The sequence below is a fragment of the Caretta caretta genome, chromosome 7, assembly GCF_965140235.1.
Source record: "Caretta caretta isolate rCarCar2 chromosome 7, rCarCar1.hap1, whole genome shotgun sequence".
NCBI lineage: Eukaryota > Metazoa > Chordata > Testudines > Cheloniidae > Caretta > Caretta caretta.
The window spans coordinates 40,413,444-40,432,414 of NC_134212.1; the positions used below are offsets into that span (position 1 = coordinate 40,413,444).

Below are 18,971 nucleotides of genomic sequence, written 5' to 3' on the forward strand. Positions count from 1 at the left end.
CGGTTTATGTACTCGGCGGCTTGGTGCTCCGGTGCCAAGATAGGGATATGGATTCCGTCTATAGCCCCACCACAGTTAGGGAATCCCATTGCAGCAAAGCCATCCACTATGACCTGCACATTTTCCAGGGTCACTACCCTTGATATCAGCAGATCTTTGATTGCGTGGGCTACTTGCATCACAGCAGCCCCCAGAGTAGATTTGCCCACTCCAAATTGATTCCCAACTGACCGGTAGCTGTCTGGCGTTGCAAGCTTCCACAGGGCTATCGCCACTCGCTTCTCAACTGTGAGGGCTGTTCTCATCTTGGTATTCATGCGCCTCAGGGCAGGGGAAAGCAAGTCACAAAGTTCCATGAAAGTGCCCTTACGCATGCGAAAGTTTCGCAGCCACTGGGAATCGTCCCAGACCTGCAACACTATGCGGTCCCACCAGTCTGTGCTTGTTTCCCGAGCCCAGAATCGGTGTTCCACAGCATGAACCTGCCCCATTAGCACCATGATGCATGCATTGGCAGGGCCCATGCTTTCAGAGAAATCTGTGTCCATGTCCTGATCACTCACGTGACCGCGCTGACGTCGCCTCCTCGCCCGGTATCGCTTTGCCAGGTTCTGGTGCTGCATATACTGCTGGATAATGCGTGTGGTGTTTAATGTGCTCCTAATTGCCAAAGTGAGCTGAGCGGCCTCCATGCTTGCCTTGGTATGGCGTCCGCACAGAAAAAAGGCGCGGAACGATTATTTGCCGTTGCTCTGATGGAGGGAGGGGCGACTGACGACACGGCTTACAGGGTTGGCTTCAGGGAGCTAAAATCAACAAAGGGGGTGCCTGTACATCAAGGAGTATTTCAGGCAGGACTGCACGGAGGGTTCCAATAAGAAATGGTGCACCTAAGTTATTGTTCTTATTGGAACAAGGAGGTTAGCCTGGCCTCTGACTGATACATGCCTAGATTTACCTCGCTGCACCTTCTCTGTTAGTGACTGCAGTGTGACCTAGAGGAATGAGTCCCCTAGACAGGGGAGGAGGCAAATGAGTACAAAACAAATCTGGTCTATTTCTTGTTTTGATCCACTCCATCTATCTTTTACATCTTTGGCTGGCAGCAGACGGTGCAGATGGACTGCATGCCATCCACATCTCATGGCTGCTCGGCAGAAGATGGTACAGTACGACTGCTAGCAATCCTCATCTCTTGCCTGCCTGGCAGAAGATGGTACAATACGACTGCTAGCAGTCCGTATCGCCTGCCCGCTCACCATAAGACGGTTCAATAGGACTGACTGCAGGACTAAAGAGAATGACCTGGTCAAGTCACTCCAAATTTAGTCCCTGCGCCCATGTCTGCCCAGGCGCTCCCAGCCGACATGGCCAGGAGCACCTCGGACACGACGAGGACGACTACCAGTCGTATTGCACCGTCTGCTGCCAGAAGGCAATGGGTTGCTGCAACTGTGCAGCAAAGCTGTACCGCGTCTGCCAGCACCCAGGAGACACAGGGTGACGGTTACCTGAGCGGGCTCCATGCTTGCCGTGGTATGGCGTCTGCACAGGTAACTCAGGAAAAAAGGCGCGAAATGATTGTCTGCCCTTGCTTTCACAGAGGGAGGGAGGGAACGGGGGCCTGACGATATGTACCCAGAACCACCCGCGACAATGTTTTAGCCCCATCAGGCATTGGGATCTCAACCCAGAATTCCAATGGGCAGCGGAGACTGCGGGAACTGTGGGATAGCTACCCACAGTGCAACGCTCCGGAAGTCGACTCTAGCCTCGGTACTGTGGAAGCGCTCCGCCGAGTTAATGCACTTGATGCACTTAGAGCATTTTCTGTGGGGACACAAACACTCGAATATATAAAACCGATTTCTAAAAAACCGACTTCTATAAATTCGACCTTATTCTGTAGTGTAGACATACCCTCGCGGTCTTATTCACGAGTGATGGCAAGCGTGAGCGTGAGGTCAACTGGCAGATTGGTGTGGCAGCGATGCAGACACTGTACCAATCTGTGGTGGTGAAGTGGGAGCTGAGTTTTCAGACGAAACTCTCTGTTTATAGGTCATTCTACGTCCCAGCCTCACTTATGGTCATGAACTTTGGGTAATAACCGAAAGCACGAGATCGCAAGTACAAGCAGCCGAAATGAGGTTTCTCTGCAGGGTAGCTGGGCTTACTCTCTGAGACAGGGTGAGGAGCTCGGCTATGCAGGAGGGCCTTGGAGTACAGCCATTATTCCTCCAGATCAAGGGGAGCCAGTTGAGGTGGTTTTGGCAGCTGGTAAGGATGCCCCCTGGAAGGCTTCTGTTGGAACTCTACCAGGCACATCCCACTGGGCAGAGGCCCTGAGGCCAACCCAGCGCACCCTGGAGGGATTATATCTCCTGGATGGCCTGGCAACACTGCGGAATCCCCCAGGAGGAGATGAAACCTGTTGTGGAGGAAAGGGAGGTCTGGTTCTCCCTACTCTTCATGCTGCCACCACGACCCTCACCAAGAAAAGCGTCATAAAGGAAAAAGAAGAAGGGCCGGAGAGTGTTGGCAAAAGATATGAGGGAGAGAAATGGGCCTGATTTTGTTTACACTTATACTGATGTAAATCAGTTAAGTAAATGGAGATACACCGATAAAATAGGTGTAAGCAAGAGGATAATTAGAATTCATGTTATGGTTTGTTGTTTATCTTGGTGCATTAGGTATCTCCAAAGGGGTTTTCTCTCCACATATTAATCTGTTTTTGTAATTGATAAGACATAGGGCTGAAACCTAAGCATGAGTGCTGTAAATTAATATTACCACTCTGTTTCCAAATCAAATGGCACTTGCTCTCACCCCACTGAAATATTTAAGACAGCTTGTTAAAATTTAAAAATGTTAAAATTTTTTATTTCATTCCACATTGAGGGGTACATGCAACATTTTCCCCAAGTAGCAGAACTTAAGAGGTGACAACTGCACAGTGCAGAGAGCTCTCCAGGAATGAGGTGGTAGAAAGCTCTTCTGCCCTACTTGCAGTATTCCTGTAGATTACAACAGGAAAACTGGTTGTTACAAACATCTGGTCAATACAACACATAAATCAAGGTGGATCAAGCTTTCAAAATGTTGCAGAACTGTTGCCAGAAAAAAAAGGACTATTCAGCATTTGTTGGTTACTTCTTCTGCACAGCAGGAACCCCATGCTGAGCTGCTCAAACTGACTGAGAACGATATCCTGGCAATTATTCCAATTAATTTCCTGGATCAACCAACACAGAAGTTATACTTGGGAAATACTCTTTATGAAAATATCAGCCTCATCACTACAGCTCAGTTGTGACTCTTGTCTTTGCCTGCACTTTTTCAAAAGCCACAAAGCAGATCTCAAGATTATTTAATAACATAGGACTTTTTTATTTTATGCAATGAAACAAATTATGCTAAGGACAGGTGTGTTGAATGAAGAGGGGGTAGCTCCTTTTATGGACACCGAACCAGCCAGTTAGCTATAAAGTCCCTCTTGGTGGCTGTTCTCTGCTTGCTTTACCTGTAAAAGGTTAACAAAGTCCCCCAGGTAAAAAAAAAGGAGGGGGGCACCTGACCAAAAGAGCCAATGGGAAGGCTAGAACTTTTTAAAATTGGGAAAGAAGCTTTCCCTTTGTGTCTGTGGTTGTTCTCCGGAGAGCGGAGACACAGAGCAGCAATGCTGTATGCAGCTTTAAGCCTGGTATGATCATAAATCATCAGATCATATCTAGAACTACTTATCTGGAACTCCCAAATGTGTAAGTAGATCAGAAATGTTTAGAAAGATGTGATTAGGGTTATTTCTGTTTATTTCTTATGGCTAATGGACTCCTCTGTGCTTAATCAGATATTTTTGTTTGCTTGGAACCTTTAAGCTGAACCCCCAAGAAAGCTATTTTGGGTGCCTAATTTTTGGAATTGCTCTTTTAAACTTTAGCAAAAGCCTAAGTTCCAGATGTACTTTCTTTCTTTTTTGTTTTTAATAATATTTACCTTTTTTAAGAACAGGATTGATTTTTTGGTGTCCTAAGAGGTTTGTGCATGTTGTTTGATTAGCTGGTAGCAACACCTAATTTCCTTTGTTTTCTTTCTCAGCTCTTCCCTGGAGGGGTGTGTGTGAAAGGGCTTGAGCGTACCCCACAGGAAGGAATTCCCAAGTGCTCCTTCCTGGGTCCAAGGGATTTTTTTGCATTTGGGTGGTGCCAGCGTTTACCAAGCCAAAGTCGGAGAAAAGCTGTAACCTTGGTTGTTTAATACAAGCCTAGAATGGCAAGTATTAATTTTTAAAATCTTTGAGGGCCCCCACCTTCTGCACTCGAAGTGCCAGAGTGGGGAATCAGCCTTGACAACAGGTATGTTTTGAATGGGACTGTGGTGCCTAATGTTGATTGCAAAGTTAGTTGGGGACACCGCTAGTCAATCCTACCTGATTGTGTCATTCCTGAGTCTGTTAATTTCAAGAGAGTGAGTAAAACTCAGTAGATGCCCCTGACACATTTCTGGGTAACTGTAAGTATCAAATTTAATGACGTACAATGCCATCCACAAGTTTAAGTCATTCCAAAGATCTTTAAAACCCATTCCACAGTAATTCAGGTCCCTTGTACTGCACTACTACTCACTTGCGTGGGAGACCAAAGGAGAAAAACCATTTACAGGAGGGGAACAATCTAGCACAAATTATTAAATGTTACTTTTCAGCTTGTCCTGTGCAAAAGGCAATGGCCCATTCTTTTCTCAAAGAACTAAGACAGCCTCAGTGTGATCTACTAACAGGGGAAGTGTTGGTTTCGGGCAGCACTTAATCAAAGCAGCACACCTTGCAGAATACATACAGTTATTAGGTTCTCAGAAACAAAGTACAGAAAAACTCAGCAATTTTAGAAGCTTTAGCCCTTTGGTTAGATGCAAATGTTAGAAAGAACATGATCAGGATGCATAAGAAGGGTAGGGACTATCTCTTCATATGTGTTTGTGCAGCGCCAAGCAGAATGGGACCCTCTCTTAGTTGAGGTCTCTAGATATTACTGTAATATAAATAATACTAATCCTATATGGAACTGATCCAATGCCCACTGATGTCAATGGAAACACTCCCATTGCCTTAATTGTGATGTGGGTCAAGCCTTGACTGAGCTATTGATCAGCCAAATCTTGTTGTGGCGAGGGTTAAGGTTTGTGATTCCCCGATCTTTCAAGGATTGCTTTAAAATTTCCTAGGTGCACACAAACTGCTTCTGAAGAACATTCCTTTTGTCAGGATGTCTAAAGATCTGTTTAGAGAAGACAGGAGATATATTCAGTCTCAGTATGTTCAGTTCACAGCAGTAACTGGCACTCAATAATACTATTGAGAGATAGGTGGAAAGCCATATAATTTAGGTATGTCCATCACAGTTTATCAATACAAAAAACATTAGCCAGTTGTTTCTAAAATTCTCAGTTTTATCACTATTTTGTTGTTCTGCTCTATCTACATGTGATTGAATTATTACTGAGTAATTATATGCTCACAAGCACTTTACTTTGCTTGCAAATGAAAATAAAACAATTCTATTAAAATATGGCATCATGTGACTTAACTTTGTTGTCAAAAACTTACATTTTTTGCCAAGATCAAAGGCACAACTTTCCCCATACTTCGTCATGGCAACCACCCAGGCACTGTGAATTCCAATCAGAGATTACAAATAATTAAGGCTACCAGTCAGTCATGGATTCTGTAATAGTATGTGACCTCCTCAGCTTCCGTCTCAGGAGGTGGGGCTCCAGCTTTTGAGATTTATCGTTTATGCCCGCATCCTGCCCATGACTTTTACTAAAAATTCCCAGGACAAAATCTTAGCCTTACAAAGAATGAATAGTCAAAGTGAATATTTTTGAACTACATCTGGACTGAAATATTATTGCATGAAGTATTTGTGACATAGTTTTGAAAAAATAAGAAAGAAGTACAACTCAAAGTCTGTGAATCAATCGCAATCAGAAAAAGGAGCTAAATTTGCTGATTTATGAAGTATCAATAGATTGTTCTGCTCTAGCAAAGAGTTCAAGGTGCTAACAATACCTGGAAATTGGCATTTCTATGTATTATAGGCAGGTCTGGGAGCACCAACTATTATTTAGGTTGCCCATAATTTCCTATTATAAGACCCTGTTTTCATTTGCTTATACCTTTGCCAAACTTTAACCATTTGGATTGAAATTTTCCACACTCACTGTCTGAGTCAGACTAAGATTTTCTGGAATGTTTCAGTCAAAACAGTGTAGACATTTCTGAGAGAGAGGCCATGAAAATATAATTGCTTTGCAATGTTAAAAAAAAATCTGTTTTTTTTTAAGACGACTCCATGATTTGGAGCAGGGAGTTAAAATTTGGCAAGGTGGGGAGCCTTTGTGTCAGAGATGTGCCTTTTGCCATCTTTGTGAAAATCCACTCCAATTTAGGCAAATTATAAGTGGTTGAAAAACTGATGTTCACACATGCTCAATAGAGACCTCTTAGAGTTGAACAGCTAAAATCGCTGAAGATTCTATCTTCACTGAGCATGCTCCATCCTGTCACAGCTCCTACATGTTACTGAGGGAGGGCAAGGAATGGATTGGGACAGGAAGCCTGGTGAGACTGGGACTTGAGGAGAGGGAGAGAGGGACTGTGAGTTGGGGGCTTGGGAGTGAGGGTAGCAGAAGCTGCAGCTCTGGCTGGGCAAGGAGATGGGCAGACGATGGGTGTAGTGAAGGAGAGGCTGGGATGGGCTAGACAAAGTGACTGGGACTAGGAAACAGTATGGGGGTAGGAAACAGGGGGAGGAGGAGGAGAGAGAAAGAGCCGATGAGGAGCCAGGCTGCGTGGGAGTGGGGTGGGGGGAGAACTGGGATTGGCTGGGCAAAGAGACTGCAACAAGGAACCAGGGGAGGGGGATCCTAGGACAAGGAGAAGGGGCGGGGATAGGAGGAAGACTAAGACTGAATAGGAGCCTGGGATGTAGAGCCAGTAAGGGGGAAAGGGAGCAGGGTAGAAGGAATGACCTGAGGGAAAGACCAGAGAGAAAGGGAGAGACAGATCAGATGAGGAGCAAAAAGAAAAGCACTGGGACTGGCTAGACAAGGAGACTGGGAGAGGTGGCAGGAGAGACTGGAACTTGGATAGGGAACCCTAAGGAGGAAACTAGGACTAACTGGGTAAGCAGACTAGGATGAGAAGCTTGAGGAGTGGAGACTGGAACTGGGTAAGCAAGGAGAATGGGACTGGTATGAGGAGCCAGGGATGGGTAAGAGAAAGGACTGGGACAAATTGGATGGGGTGGAGCAAAAGGGATTAAACTTGAGGGTAATAGGTAGACAACTCTGTGCCCACTACACCACACTCCCCACCAGAGCCTGAAATGGAAGCCAAGAGTGCTGAATCTTATCACTCCTCTGCTGTCAGCAAATCTCTCTGAAACCCACTGGCAAAGTGTCCCATCACCATCTAGTGCTGGTCCACATAAAGAAGTCAATCCACTATCAGTTACTCCATTAGCTCAAGAGGCAGAGGTCTTGTGTGGATCTTAAGGTTGCACCCCTCCTGATGAACCATGTTGGAGTCAATATGATGCCACATGATGGAATTTCTGCTTTTTCAGTTTGCTTTTTTAAAAACCTAGGAAATTACATATAAAAACACTATATTAAAAGAACATCAAGGTTGCAAAGTCAAGTACCCAAAAGTTTTTACTCATTTTTCCACAGAACCCTGCCTCTTTCAGTGCACAGTATCATCCTTCTCTGGGAATGAACCTAGCCTATGCAGTGAAGGAAAGTGTTGGATGGCCTGCTCCATTTGGGGTAGGAGTTGGAAGGTGTGAAGTGAATGAGGAGGGGGATTGCAGCAAAAGACATGATGGCCTTATGATCAAGACAATTGAATGCTTTCCTGGGAAACTGAATTCTATCCCTGCCTGTGCCCGAGTGTTCCTGTGTGATGCTAGGCAAGTCACGTAAACCCAGCTTTTCACACGTGGTCACTAATTGTGTGTTTCTTATTTTCTGAGTGCCAACTTGAAACCTTGGGGTCTGCTTTGCAGGAGTACTGAGCACTCACAGCTGCACCTGAAGTGAATGAGAGCTGTGTCTGAACACAAAATGCTAAATAATGCTGAGTACTCAGAAGAATCAGATCATAGACACTTCAAATAGGGCACCCCAAATCAGTGAATACTTCGGACTGTAATCTCCAGTTGTAATCAAACCAGATGAAGAGCTCATGTGAATCAAAACAAAAGACCATTTTCAAATGGCCTCCTGTGAACTGGACAGAAACTAGTGAGTCTGGCACAGCATAATGTTCTCCTCAAGACATGCACAGCTAGTCCTAGTCCTGAGAGGCGCTGAATGCCCCTGGGTACTCAGCACCTCACGATCAGGCCCAAACTTGTTAATGACTTTTCATAGGATTAAAAGCCTTTTTTTTTGACGTTGTGAGGAGTTTTTTTGACTTTTACCAAGAGCAGCTCCTTTTCTTTCTCTTTGACAAAAAGGGTTTTTTCTAACTAGGCTTGACTTGGAAATGCTGAGGATGTGCCACCCCCTCCAGAGAATGACAGGCTAACAACCAGGCCTTCTTTGGCTCAGGTCTGGGTTGTTACTCAGCCAATAAAGGAAACTATTGAGGTGGAATCAACCTCAGTACCACAGGACTTGTCTGCACAGCCCTCTTCCCAGGGCCCTGAAGCTCTAGTTCCAGACCATGGTAACAGACAGGAGCAGTGGAAATGGTACCCATAGGCTCCCTGGACTCTCCCATATGTTTGCAAGAAGATTTCCTGGCCTGCAGGGATTGAACAAGCAAACTGAATCCCCTCTCAGTTTCTGAATCTCACCTGCTCCATCCTTCCAGGCTGATCCAGTGTCTCCTGTGGGCCTTTCACCTCTATTACTATCTGAACCTTTACCAGCATGAGCATCCAACTGGATGAAGAGCAGATGCCAGAAACCCCACATGTCACTACCTCAGAGATGTAAGAAAACAAGTTCTCTCTGGAGCACCTTGACTGGGATACCTAACCCTTTGAAAGAAACACCTACGCTTCAAAGTAAACTGGACATGCTCCAAACATCTTTCACAGCCCAACGCTGGAGTTTAATGGGGATCAGGTCCCTGAATTTGGACTGAGTCAACTACCCAGCTTGGAGGAATGCCAATTCTGATGACATGTAAAACATATCGCGGCATTATCTAGGCCATGGTTCACAAGGTACTTCAAAATGGTGAGAATATAAAGCCCTCCTCAAGCTCCTAGACTCTCCCAGTGCTGCAGCTCTGACCTCCTTGGTCAAAGTTACAGCGAGAAACCTACAAATGCAGGTGAAACCTCAAAATCAATACCAGGGATGGTCACCCTTGGCCTAGCAGAAAAGGGGACATAAGATCAAAGCTCCCAGATTCAGAGTCATTTCTCCACTGCCTGGCCTGCTACATCTCCAGCAGGATCACACCCTCCTGGCTATGTGAACATAGATAAGCAGCAATCAGTTACTGGCTCACAAGCCAAGATATTAACTCGCACAGTCCTTTGAAGTTTAATGCCACATCACAGCATGGATCATCATCAGCAGGGACTGAACCTGAGACCTGTGGTTCTAAAAGCAAAAGCCTCTACTGCCTGAGCAGAGAGACCTCTCTCTACCAGCCATGCCTGCAGCAGGCTCATTAACCTCTCTCTGTGTCCCACCCACCACCAGAGGGGAACAGGGTGCTACACTGAGTTACACAAAGCAGATCTCCCCCACCACTGCCACCACCGTCACTATCAGAAGTAGAGAGTCTGTACCTGACAGAATGGTGGGCAGACACAGGGTTTATGCTCAACTCTGGGAGAGGTTAACTTCATCACAGTGTGAGTCAGAGCTACTACTGGAATGTTTCCTTACCATTCCACTGCTGGGTATTCCCTCTATCACCAATACAGTTAGATGGAGTTACTCCTGGGCTCTGAAGCAGGAGATCTGGGAATGCCCAAGGCTGTATTTGCCATTCTCAAACCCACTGAAGCTTCCTATCCATTTTCAGCCTCAAAGCCCTGTGCTATCTAACAAAGATCCAGGCTTCTGATATGGATGGGTGTCTTCTTTGCAAAATCAGAAGCAAAGCCTTCCCCAGCACTCCCAAGTATCCAAAGCACAAATACTCCCTAGGATTCTTGTGCACATGGTATATTTGTTACACCTATTCAAAGCCAAGTCCAACTTCAGCCCCTGTTACTAATATCCGCTGATATCTGATGCAGCTATGTTCTGCTCTTCAATATATAGCAACTTGAGTACCCTTTATGAATATTAGCTTGAATATTTTTAGCTTAAGTATCTTAGACCCATAACAGTAACTTGAGAAATATACAGCATTATGCAAATATGAATCTCTAATACTGTAACTTTTCAAGCCGGATCATTTTTTTCTTACATAAACCCTTGTTAGTATAGAGAACAACAAAAACATTGTGGTAAGGAGATCTACCTATCAAAGGATAGTTTTTTTAAGGATGACCACTGAAGCATCTGCCTGTGAGTTGAAAATTGTACTTATCTCTGTTTTCTCTCTCCCCCACATCTATACATTTGTCTACTTCCCTTTGCATGCTGCTCCACGAATACATAACACCCTAATTCCTTCTCTTGGAAAATCACATGTGCTGAACACAGCTTGACCCTGCACCATTAAAGGTAATGGGAGTTTTCCCATTGACTTGAATGGGCACAGGATCAAACTCCATAGGAGAGAGGCGGAGCACAGAAAACCTGCTTCTTACTGTCTTATTGAAAAAGGTCCTGCAGATTATTAGCTATTTAAAAAGAGAGGATTGGATTGTTTAGGAGACGGTATCTGGATAAGGAATCTCTATCTTCTAAAGTTCTACTTTGAAACCAGCCTGAGTCAGTATAGACCTAAGCTCCCAGCTGATAGCGACTCTACATGAGTTGGAAATGCACACGGCAAGAAAGCAGCATCATTGTGAATATTATTTGACACCCTTGTTGACAGTCTAAATCCGGACTGGATGATTATAGACTGAACAACCCTCATTCCAAGAGGTGGCGTCTCCAGAATACAATGAAGCATTTGGATGAGCCAACGTATATTTATTATTTGTATTGTGACAGCAACTAGGAGCTCCCAACATGGACCAGGACCTCACTGTGCTAGATGTTGTGCAAACACAGAACAAAAAGCCAGTGATTTACCCATGCTGTAGCTGTTCAGAGCAGCACTACAGCCCCCGAGCAATCTAGACAACTCCTTTTACAAGCACAAGATAGTCTAATATTTACAAAGCAAATCAGTACTGTGTAAACAAGACCTCTGGTTAAGTACAATTACATTTCTGGTATGAGTCACAAGACACCTATCTGTACAATTTCACTAAACTTGTAATGGATTTACTACTTATTAACTACTATTCTCTTTGCAAACTGCACTGCAATTTTGAATTTATAGATCACTAGGTCATTCTATATGCATGTAATTAAATGCCTGAGACACAAAGCACATAACGGAACTGTAATCATCTGGTCATTCTAAATCTAATAACAGTCCAGCCATTAGAAAATAACCACAATTCTTTGGGGTTTTTTAAACAAATATATTCCTAAATTTGTTGGTTGGTTTATTTTTTACCCAGTTCCGGATCATGTCTCTGCTAACTTCTGAAACCATGCAATGCTTCATCTACTTAAATTTTAACTAGACAAACATCTTCCTCAGCAGGATTATAGCCTGTTCAGACTCCAACAGAGAAAGCTATGCCACATCAGTTTTACTTGGCCAGGGAAAACATGTAACAGTTTAATTTTATTAAGCTCTTTTGGCTAGTAAACTGTTAGCATTATCAGCAGCTTATCTACACACCACAACAGAGGAAAAGCAGCTCTAGAGAAATAACAAAAGGTTACTTAGCAGACGTGGTATGCTCACAGAAAGCATGGAGGTTACTTTGGAACAGTTTATCTGATGTCACAAATCAAGTATGGGTTTACTACAGTAGGGAGACTAGGTAATTAGGAACCTTCTTCTAAAATAATATTTTAATTATGCTGTCATATGTTTTTGCTTTAAAAACTTTTGAGCATGCAGTTAAACTTATATGCACCCCTTCCAATTTCATAATTGGCCTCTAACTCTCACCTAAAGCCACAGACCCAAATCTCTCCAAACTTCAGAATATTCAAAATCCATTGTGACTCAGGTCCATGTTAAACTGTATTATCATATTTATCTTTATGTTTAGGAGGCAAAGAATAGAATAACAATGTCTGCATTTTTGTCATATTAGCAAGGGAGCACTGTCTTTAGGCAGTCCAAAGCAGGGCGTTTCATAACAAAATGTAACCACAGGGATATAAGCCATAAATCTGTTTTAAGGCCTTTTATACTGATATAACAAAACTTGCCAATTTGTATTGATAATTGAGTGACCCATTGTGCATTGCTGAACTTTGAAATTAATGAACAAGCAAATGGAAAAACAAGGCAAAGGTATCACAAATCATACTTTATTGATTTATTAAGATAGTTGTACAAAAACTTACTTTTAATTATCCTACACTACTAGTAAATGTACCATAATGCTGTTTGCAAAAATAATGAAGCCAAGACTTCTCCGCACTACTCTACTATGAAATCTTTCCTGAGAAGTGGGTAGGTGGCTGTATTTTGACATACAGTATAAAGTAGGCGGATTAGTGAGATTCTAGTAGAAAAGACTACTCATCTTTTCTTAAATAAACTCTTGAAAGCATGGAGAATTACTCAAGCACTGTGGCAAGGAGATCTAATTATCAAAGAATAGTTTTAAAGGATGGCCACTGTATCTCTGGTCAGGGTGTCCAACAGATGAACCGTCCTTTCACAGCTTGGCTGGTATTATTTCCACTATGTCCTGTATGGACCATCCTCCTGTATGTATCCTCCATGCCCCCTCTCTCAGCCTGCAATACTTCTCAGTTTCACATTCCACCTGCCTTGACAATAAGTCGGGGGCAGGTGTATTTGTACTGATGTGACTGTGGTACTTCAAGGGTGCAGTAGTCATATTCAGCAATTGAAATGAACCTCTACGACAAATACCACATACTTAGACAATAGCCCCTGCCATGGAAAGCTCAGATAATTCACCATGGTGTGGCTAATTGAGCCCAAGCTAAAGACAATGGCACATGCTGACATGAAAGTAAATTATGTCAATGCAGAGCTCTCCCTTGGGAGCTGGTCCTAATACATGGCCTAATAAGTATTTTCCATGTCTAAGTGCTGTGATTAAGACTCCATACATTGAACAGCTTCAGAATAAGGTCCTGTCTGCAGATTACTGTGATTAGAATGTGCCATTAAAATACTTAGTAATGTTAAATAGTGACATTGTTTTAAAAACAATGCTTTCAATCTTTGCATGTCCTTTGCATGTACACTGTCTTCCACAGAACAAATGTACAGTTATATATACCCTTTGTTAAATTTACCATTACTGAAAAATAATCAATTTAATACAATTCAAAGTAAAAAAAAATCACTAAAAGAAGCCTTCAGTTTGTCAATAAATATTCACTATCACTATGTTAGCTAGTAAATCAGAATCATGGAGATACAAGACACTCAAACCATTCCTATTATTATTAGGGATGAGTAAATAATCGTAAGACTCTTCATTGTAAAATAATGAAAGACAATAGCTAAAATACCAATTGTCATGCCAGCTTCCTAGAGATCCCCTGACCCGCTTACTTAATGCTCCGGTAAAGGATCTGCATTTTAAGTAGAGCCACACATTAATTTATTTTTTTATTGTTATCAGCTAGATTCTGTATTGCACATTACTGGAAAAATGTGAGGATTCTTCCCATGAGATTGTGATATAGTAAAACAGGGAGTGTCCTGGTAATGAGAAAGCTTTTACACCAAGTACCTACACAAGAGAAGCACCAAAAAGAGGATAGATATTAGAAATTCAATCATCCTCCCTAGCATACTCAGAGGAGGAGGGCTCCCTAGCTGGCAAGACAGAATCTGTAGCCAGGTTCTTAGAATATTAACCAGTTCATGAACAAGTAATGTATGGTGTAGTATGTTAACAGACCATTGCAACTTTGCCTTTATGAAAAGCTTGTAGCAGTTATCTCAAATAATATAAACTGGGCATCTCTTACAAGAAAAAGATGCGCTGAAGAACTAGATAACAAATATTTTAAATCACCGGCTCTCTCCCCCATCTTCTAGCAAATCTCTCTCTGAAGTCAGTGGCAAAACTCCCATGCACTGTCGAGGCGCAGGATTGAACCCTATGTCAAAATAATGTCTCCATAGGAAACAGAATGTTATTCACAGAACAGAAAGTCTCCTTTCCATTATCCTATAGCAAGTTAAACTCTTACTCTGACCTTCTTGCTATATGTGAGAACAGTTTCCAGTTGAGCTTTTCACATCGCTAAGGGCTGCAGGCAGGCGTGCTGGAACAATTTGTATAGTGGGGGTGCTGAGAGACATTGAATCAAACTGTAAACCCTGTACATAATGGCAACCACTTCAAGCCAGGGGATGCTGCCGCACCCTCAGCACCAGCACCTATGGCTGCAGGAGTCAGACTTAGCTGTGCATGGTCAAAAATACTGGAAGGTAATCAATACTTGAATGGAAAGGAAAGTTTATGTACACTTACTCCCAGAATTCCATGACTGGAGACGTGGCATTTTGTAAAAAGAGTTGACTGCAGTTGCTCATATTAAGTTTCTGAAATTCCACACAATTTTCTATAAAAGAACAAAAAAAAGTTTGCTATGATATCTGCAATACACTTGTCTGCTTAGAGTATTTTTCATCATGTAATGCCACCAGTCTAACTGAACTGACCCTTAGCAAACAAAGACTTCCCCGGCATTTGAAAATAGTATGGAATTGTCAGTTCTGTTACAGTGTACTTTGGTCGTTGAATCACACAGACTTATCCCAGGAAGATATTCCTGCACAGCATGTTACATTTACCTACTGTACTTTTTGAATGAAAAGCTACAATTGCAAGAGCCAATGCAGTGTTTGAGGCAGAAGAAGCTTTGAATTGGTGTGATTGCTAGGGAGTTAAAACATACAGCCAGCTCCAGCTGACTAACTAAGGTTCAAATCCCAATGCCAACAGTTGGCTCAGGAATCACTTTCTGCAAGCAACATATGTCCACTGGCCTTAATGTGGCAAGTGAGAAATTTACTCTCTGGTGCCCTGTTAGGGGGAAAAAAGATGACGAGATCAAAGCATCTCAGCATTATTGAGTTGACACATACTATTCGAACAATGATCAATACTGGCTAGGTGTCACTGCATGGAGGAGAAAAAGGTGTCACTGCATGGAGGAGAAAAAGGACACTGAAGCCTTACCACCACCAGTTAGCCTGATCCTGGATTCTTAACACATCCAAATGGACTTCAGAGTGTGTTTTGGGTGTGAATGGAATGCAGGATTGGGCCCAGTGGAAGTAAGTCAAAGCCATAAAGCCACAGTAGGGTGTGAGGATAGGGTGAGGGCAAACAGTAATATAAGGGGTGGAATGGGAAAAAAATCAATGGCATGAAAACTACAACCAATACACTGTACAAGAGGATGAAAGTATTAGTGGGCATTCAGTTCCACTAACCATTATGATCTTCATTTCAAGTGAAATGCAGTACTTAAACATTCAGATTGATAAAGGAATATCCATGTTAGGATAAACCTTCCAAATACAGGGCCCTATCCTGCAAACCCTCACTCACACAACAGCAGTCAATCACACAAATAGTCCTATTTGTGCAGCTAAGGGTTTGCAGGAGTGGGCCCAGGTACAGTCAGAAAATACAATGCAACAAAGTTATAGATCTCTGAATAAAAAGTTCAGATACAAAGATCCTTACTCAATTTTTCCCTCAGTATTTAAGCAGGCAAGACACACACTGGTTTCACTGGGGGTTTGTCTGAATAAGGACTGATGAAAAACTGAGAGCCATATTGTGCCATCAGTTTTTAAGCTGAATTCTCTGAGTGTAAAAAAGTGAAAGTACGATACGGTCCTGAGTCGCGATCCCAAGATTTAGCCCATAGCATCTTTCAGAATTAAAAAAAGCCTAGGGCTTCTGATCCTGTACAGTATCATTACATTTTGACAAGAACAAATGTCTATACAATGTTGAGAAAAAAACAAACAACAAAAACAAGCCACCACAAAAGCATGAGCAAGGTTCTACACCAGGACTCTTCAGGAAACGCTGGTAAATGTTGTGGGCCAAATTCTCTGCTGTGTGATTTTCACATGTCCATTGATTTCAATGGAACTAAGCCAATTTCTACCAGCAAAAAATTTGGCCCCTACAGTTTAATTTAGCAATCAAGTACTTGCAAGTATTTCTATAGCTATTAAGTTCGCTGGGGACATACCTGTATTCCATTCATGTCCACAAGTGGCCCAAGGGAGCTCTGTGGTAAAGCAGTTAAATAGATAGAAGATAGCCCATGCTAAAATGATGATGTAATAAACATTTAAATGTGCTTCAATAACTTGGGTAGCATATCCAATACCTGGAGAAAAAAAAATAAAGAAAAGAAATTAATTACAGAAACAGTTTGCTTTTCAAACCAAGACCATACTTTTTTCTGCATATCTTAACATTATTTTTGCTGAAACATATCATGCATTAAAAAAAAAAAAAAAAAGAACAAAGAACTGGTTGTTACCTTCAAACAGCGGGCAAACTTTTCTCCAACATGTAATACCTCCTTCACTAGTAAACTGTCCCAGGGCGGTCTCCAGGAAAAATACTGGTATTCCACAGCAAATAAAGAAAACCACATACGGAATGAGGAAAGCACCTACAAGCAAACATCAATGGGGAGCTGGTTAGAGAAAACAAAGATCCTTGAAAGAAAAATGAAAAATTTGCTTTCCTTAAAGAAAGGATCCTACAAACCCTAACTCCCTTGAGTAGTACCACTGAAGCCAATGGAGGAAGCACAACACATGGGAGAAAGGGTCAGGCCCTAAATTCTGAAACTTAATTTCTATGGGTCGGTCTATTCACTTTACTCCTACAGTATTGTCCAGAGGACAAGACACCTGCATCCAGTTTCCAGCTTCGCCTCACACTTCTTTTATGATCATGGGCAAGTCACTTATCCACCTTGTGCCTCAGTTCTCCCTCCATCTTTAAAATGGGAATAATACTTCCCTGCCTCACAGGTTAATTGTGAAGATAAAATCCATTAGGAATTGTGAGGCACTGGGTACTATGATGGTGAGAATCATATAGACAGACAGAGAACCAATGGGACTATTTACAGGATTTAGCCTTTGATCAGAAGAAAATATACACCAGAAATTAAAAATTTTTAACTTCACACACTAGAAAAATAACAAAGCATCCATGCACTTTCTGAGCTTCCCACAGGAAAAATTAAATACAAAATATGTAATATATAAGTACAGTAAGTGCCAAAGAGTTGTACAGTAGTAAATACCATTCTTTCCTTTATTGATTAAGGTATAGCAGAAATAGTACACTACTGTAATTAAAATTTGAAAACAAACACTCCTTTAATGTTTAGTCATATTGAAAAATATTTACATTCAACACCTGCAAAAATGGAGTGATAAATATTATCAGAATGGGTTATACATTAACATACATTAACAGAGGTGAGAAAGGATAACTGTGTTAGGTCAAATTCTGATCTCAGTTGCATTTGGTCCAATCCCCATGGATTTTATCGAGAACAGAACCCATGTAGCTAAAAACAAGATGAAGCTTTTTCACTTGAAAGAGAGCAAGTGAGAAGAGAAGACACAGAAAAAGAGCTCCATCCAGCACACTACGCTGCTAATGAGTCCAGGGGTGAGTTATAGCACACAAAGACCGCAGGTTTAGACCCAAGCAAGGGAAGAAGGAAATACATCTGGAGGAGGAAGAGATACCACAGATGGCTAATAAACACAGTGATGGATCAGACGATTTATATTCAAACCAGGTGAACTAATGCTCAAAGGACCTAATTTTCCGCCACCTTTACTCACATGGCATAGTGGTTGTGAAAAGTCCCATTGACTTCAGGAGGGCTACTGGCAGAATAAGGCACTACTCACCATGAGTTCGAATAGCAGAATCCAGGTCTCAGCATATTGCCTGAGGTTCCTGAACATACAACCCTGGCATACTTTAATTGGAGCTTCATTTAAGACTAAATGAAATAATTAAACCAGCACGAGGTCCATTTCAAAGTGACAAAGTTAAATTCACAGTTGCATTCCCTTTTTTAATTCAGTATGTATTTTAAAATATTGCCACCCACAGCACGCACTACTCCACCTCTCCTACACACTGCAGAGCTTTAGTGGCAATGGCATCTCCCTGAACCAGCTCTCTGAAAATGCAAGTATCTTTACTGACTAGCCTTTTTAGACTGTGTCTCCAATAATATGTGCTTACTTTCTGAATCTTCACAGCCAACCAATGTTTCTGAAATTTGTTTCAGGACAACTTTTTAGTTGTATAAATAACCAGAGATTCTGTGTTTTAATCATAAAAAAAGCAGAGGAAATTATAATGTTGAATTATGTTTCACTCACTTGGATCTAGAACAGGAGATAAAACAAAGTATGCTTGCTTTTCAGAAGTATAGCATGGCATCATGTGGACCTGCAATTTCAGTCTGCAGACCCATAACTAAAGAGAGGTCTCTTCAGGGACCATTGCCTCTCCCAACCTCTAATGCATGGTTTCTCCAAATACTTAATTCTGCAGATCCCTCCAGTAAAACCTCCACAGTTTGAGAATTGCTGATCTGGTCAAATCCTGCTTGGCCTACTCGAATGCATAGTCCTGATGACTTTAGCATAAGTACCTGTTTAAGTCAGGAGTGTGAGATTTGACTCTCTGGGACTGATTCTCCTCTCACTTACACCAGTTTTATGCTGATCT

At 42.2% G+C, this 18,971-nt stretch overlaps 1 protein-coding gene across 2 annotated transcripts in view; it reads right to left on the reverse strand.

The window, feature by feature from the left end:
• The window catches only part of SLC6A11 (solute carrier family 6 member 11), a 286,531-nt gene that overhangs the window by 179,607 nt on the left and 87,953 nt on the right, over positions 1 to 18,971 (reverse strand). For both annotated transcript variants that reach the window (XM_048858227.2, XM_048858228.2), the window contains exons 3-5: positions 16,735 to 16,869; positions 16,438 to 16,578; positions 14,694 to 14,784 (exon numbers count right to left, since the gene is read on the reverse strand). In XM_048858227.2, coding sequence (XP_048714184.1) covers positions 14,694 to 14,784; positions 16,438 to 16,578; positions 16,735 to 16,869 — 367 coding nt within the window. The remainder of the gene's footprint in view (positions 1 to 14,693; positions 14,785 to 16,437; positions 16,579 to 16,734; positions 16,870 to 18,971) is intronic.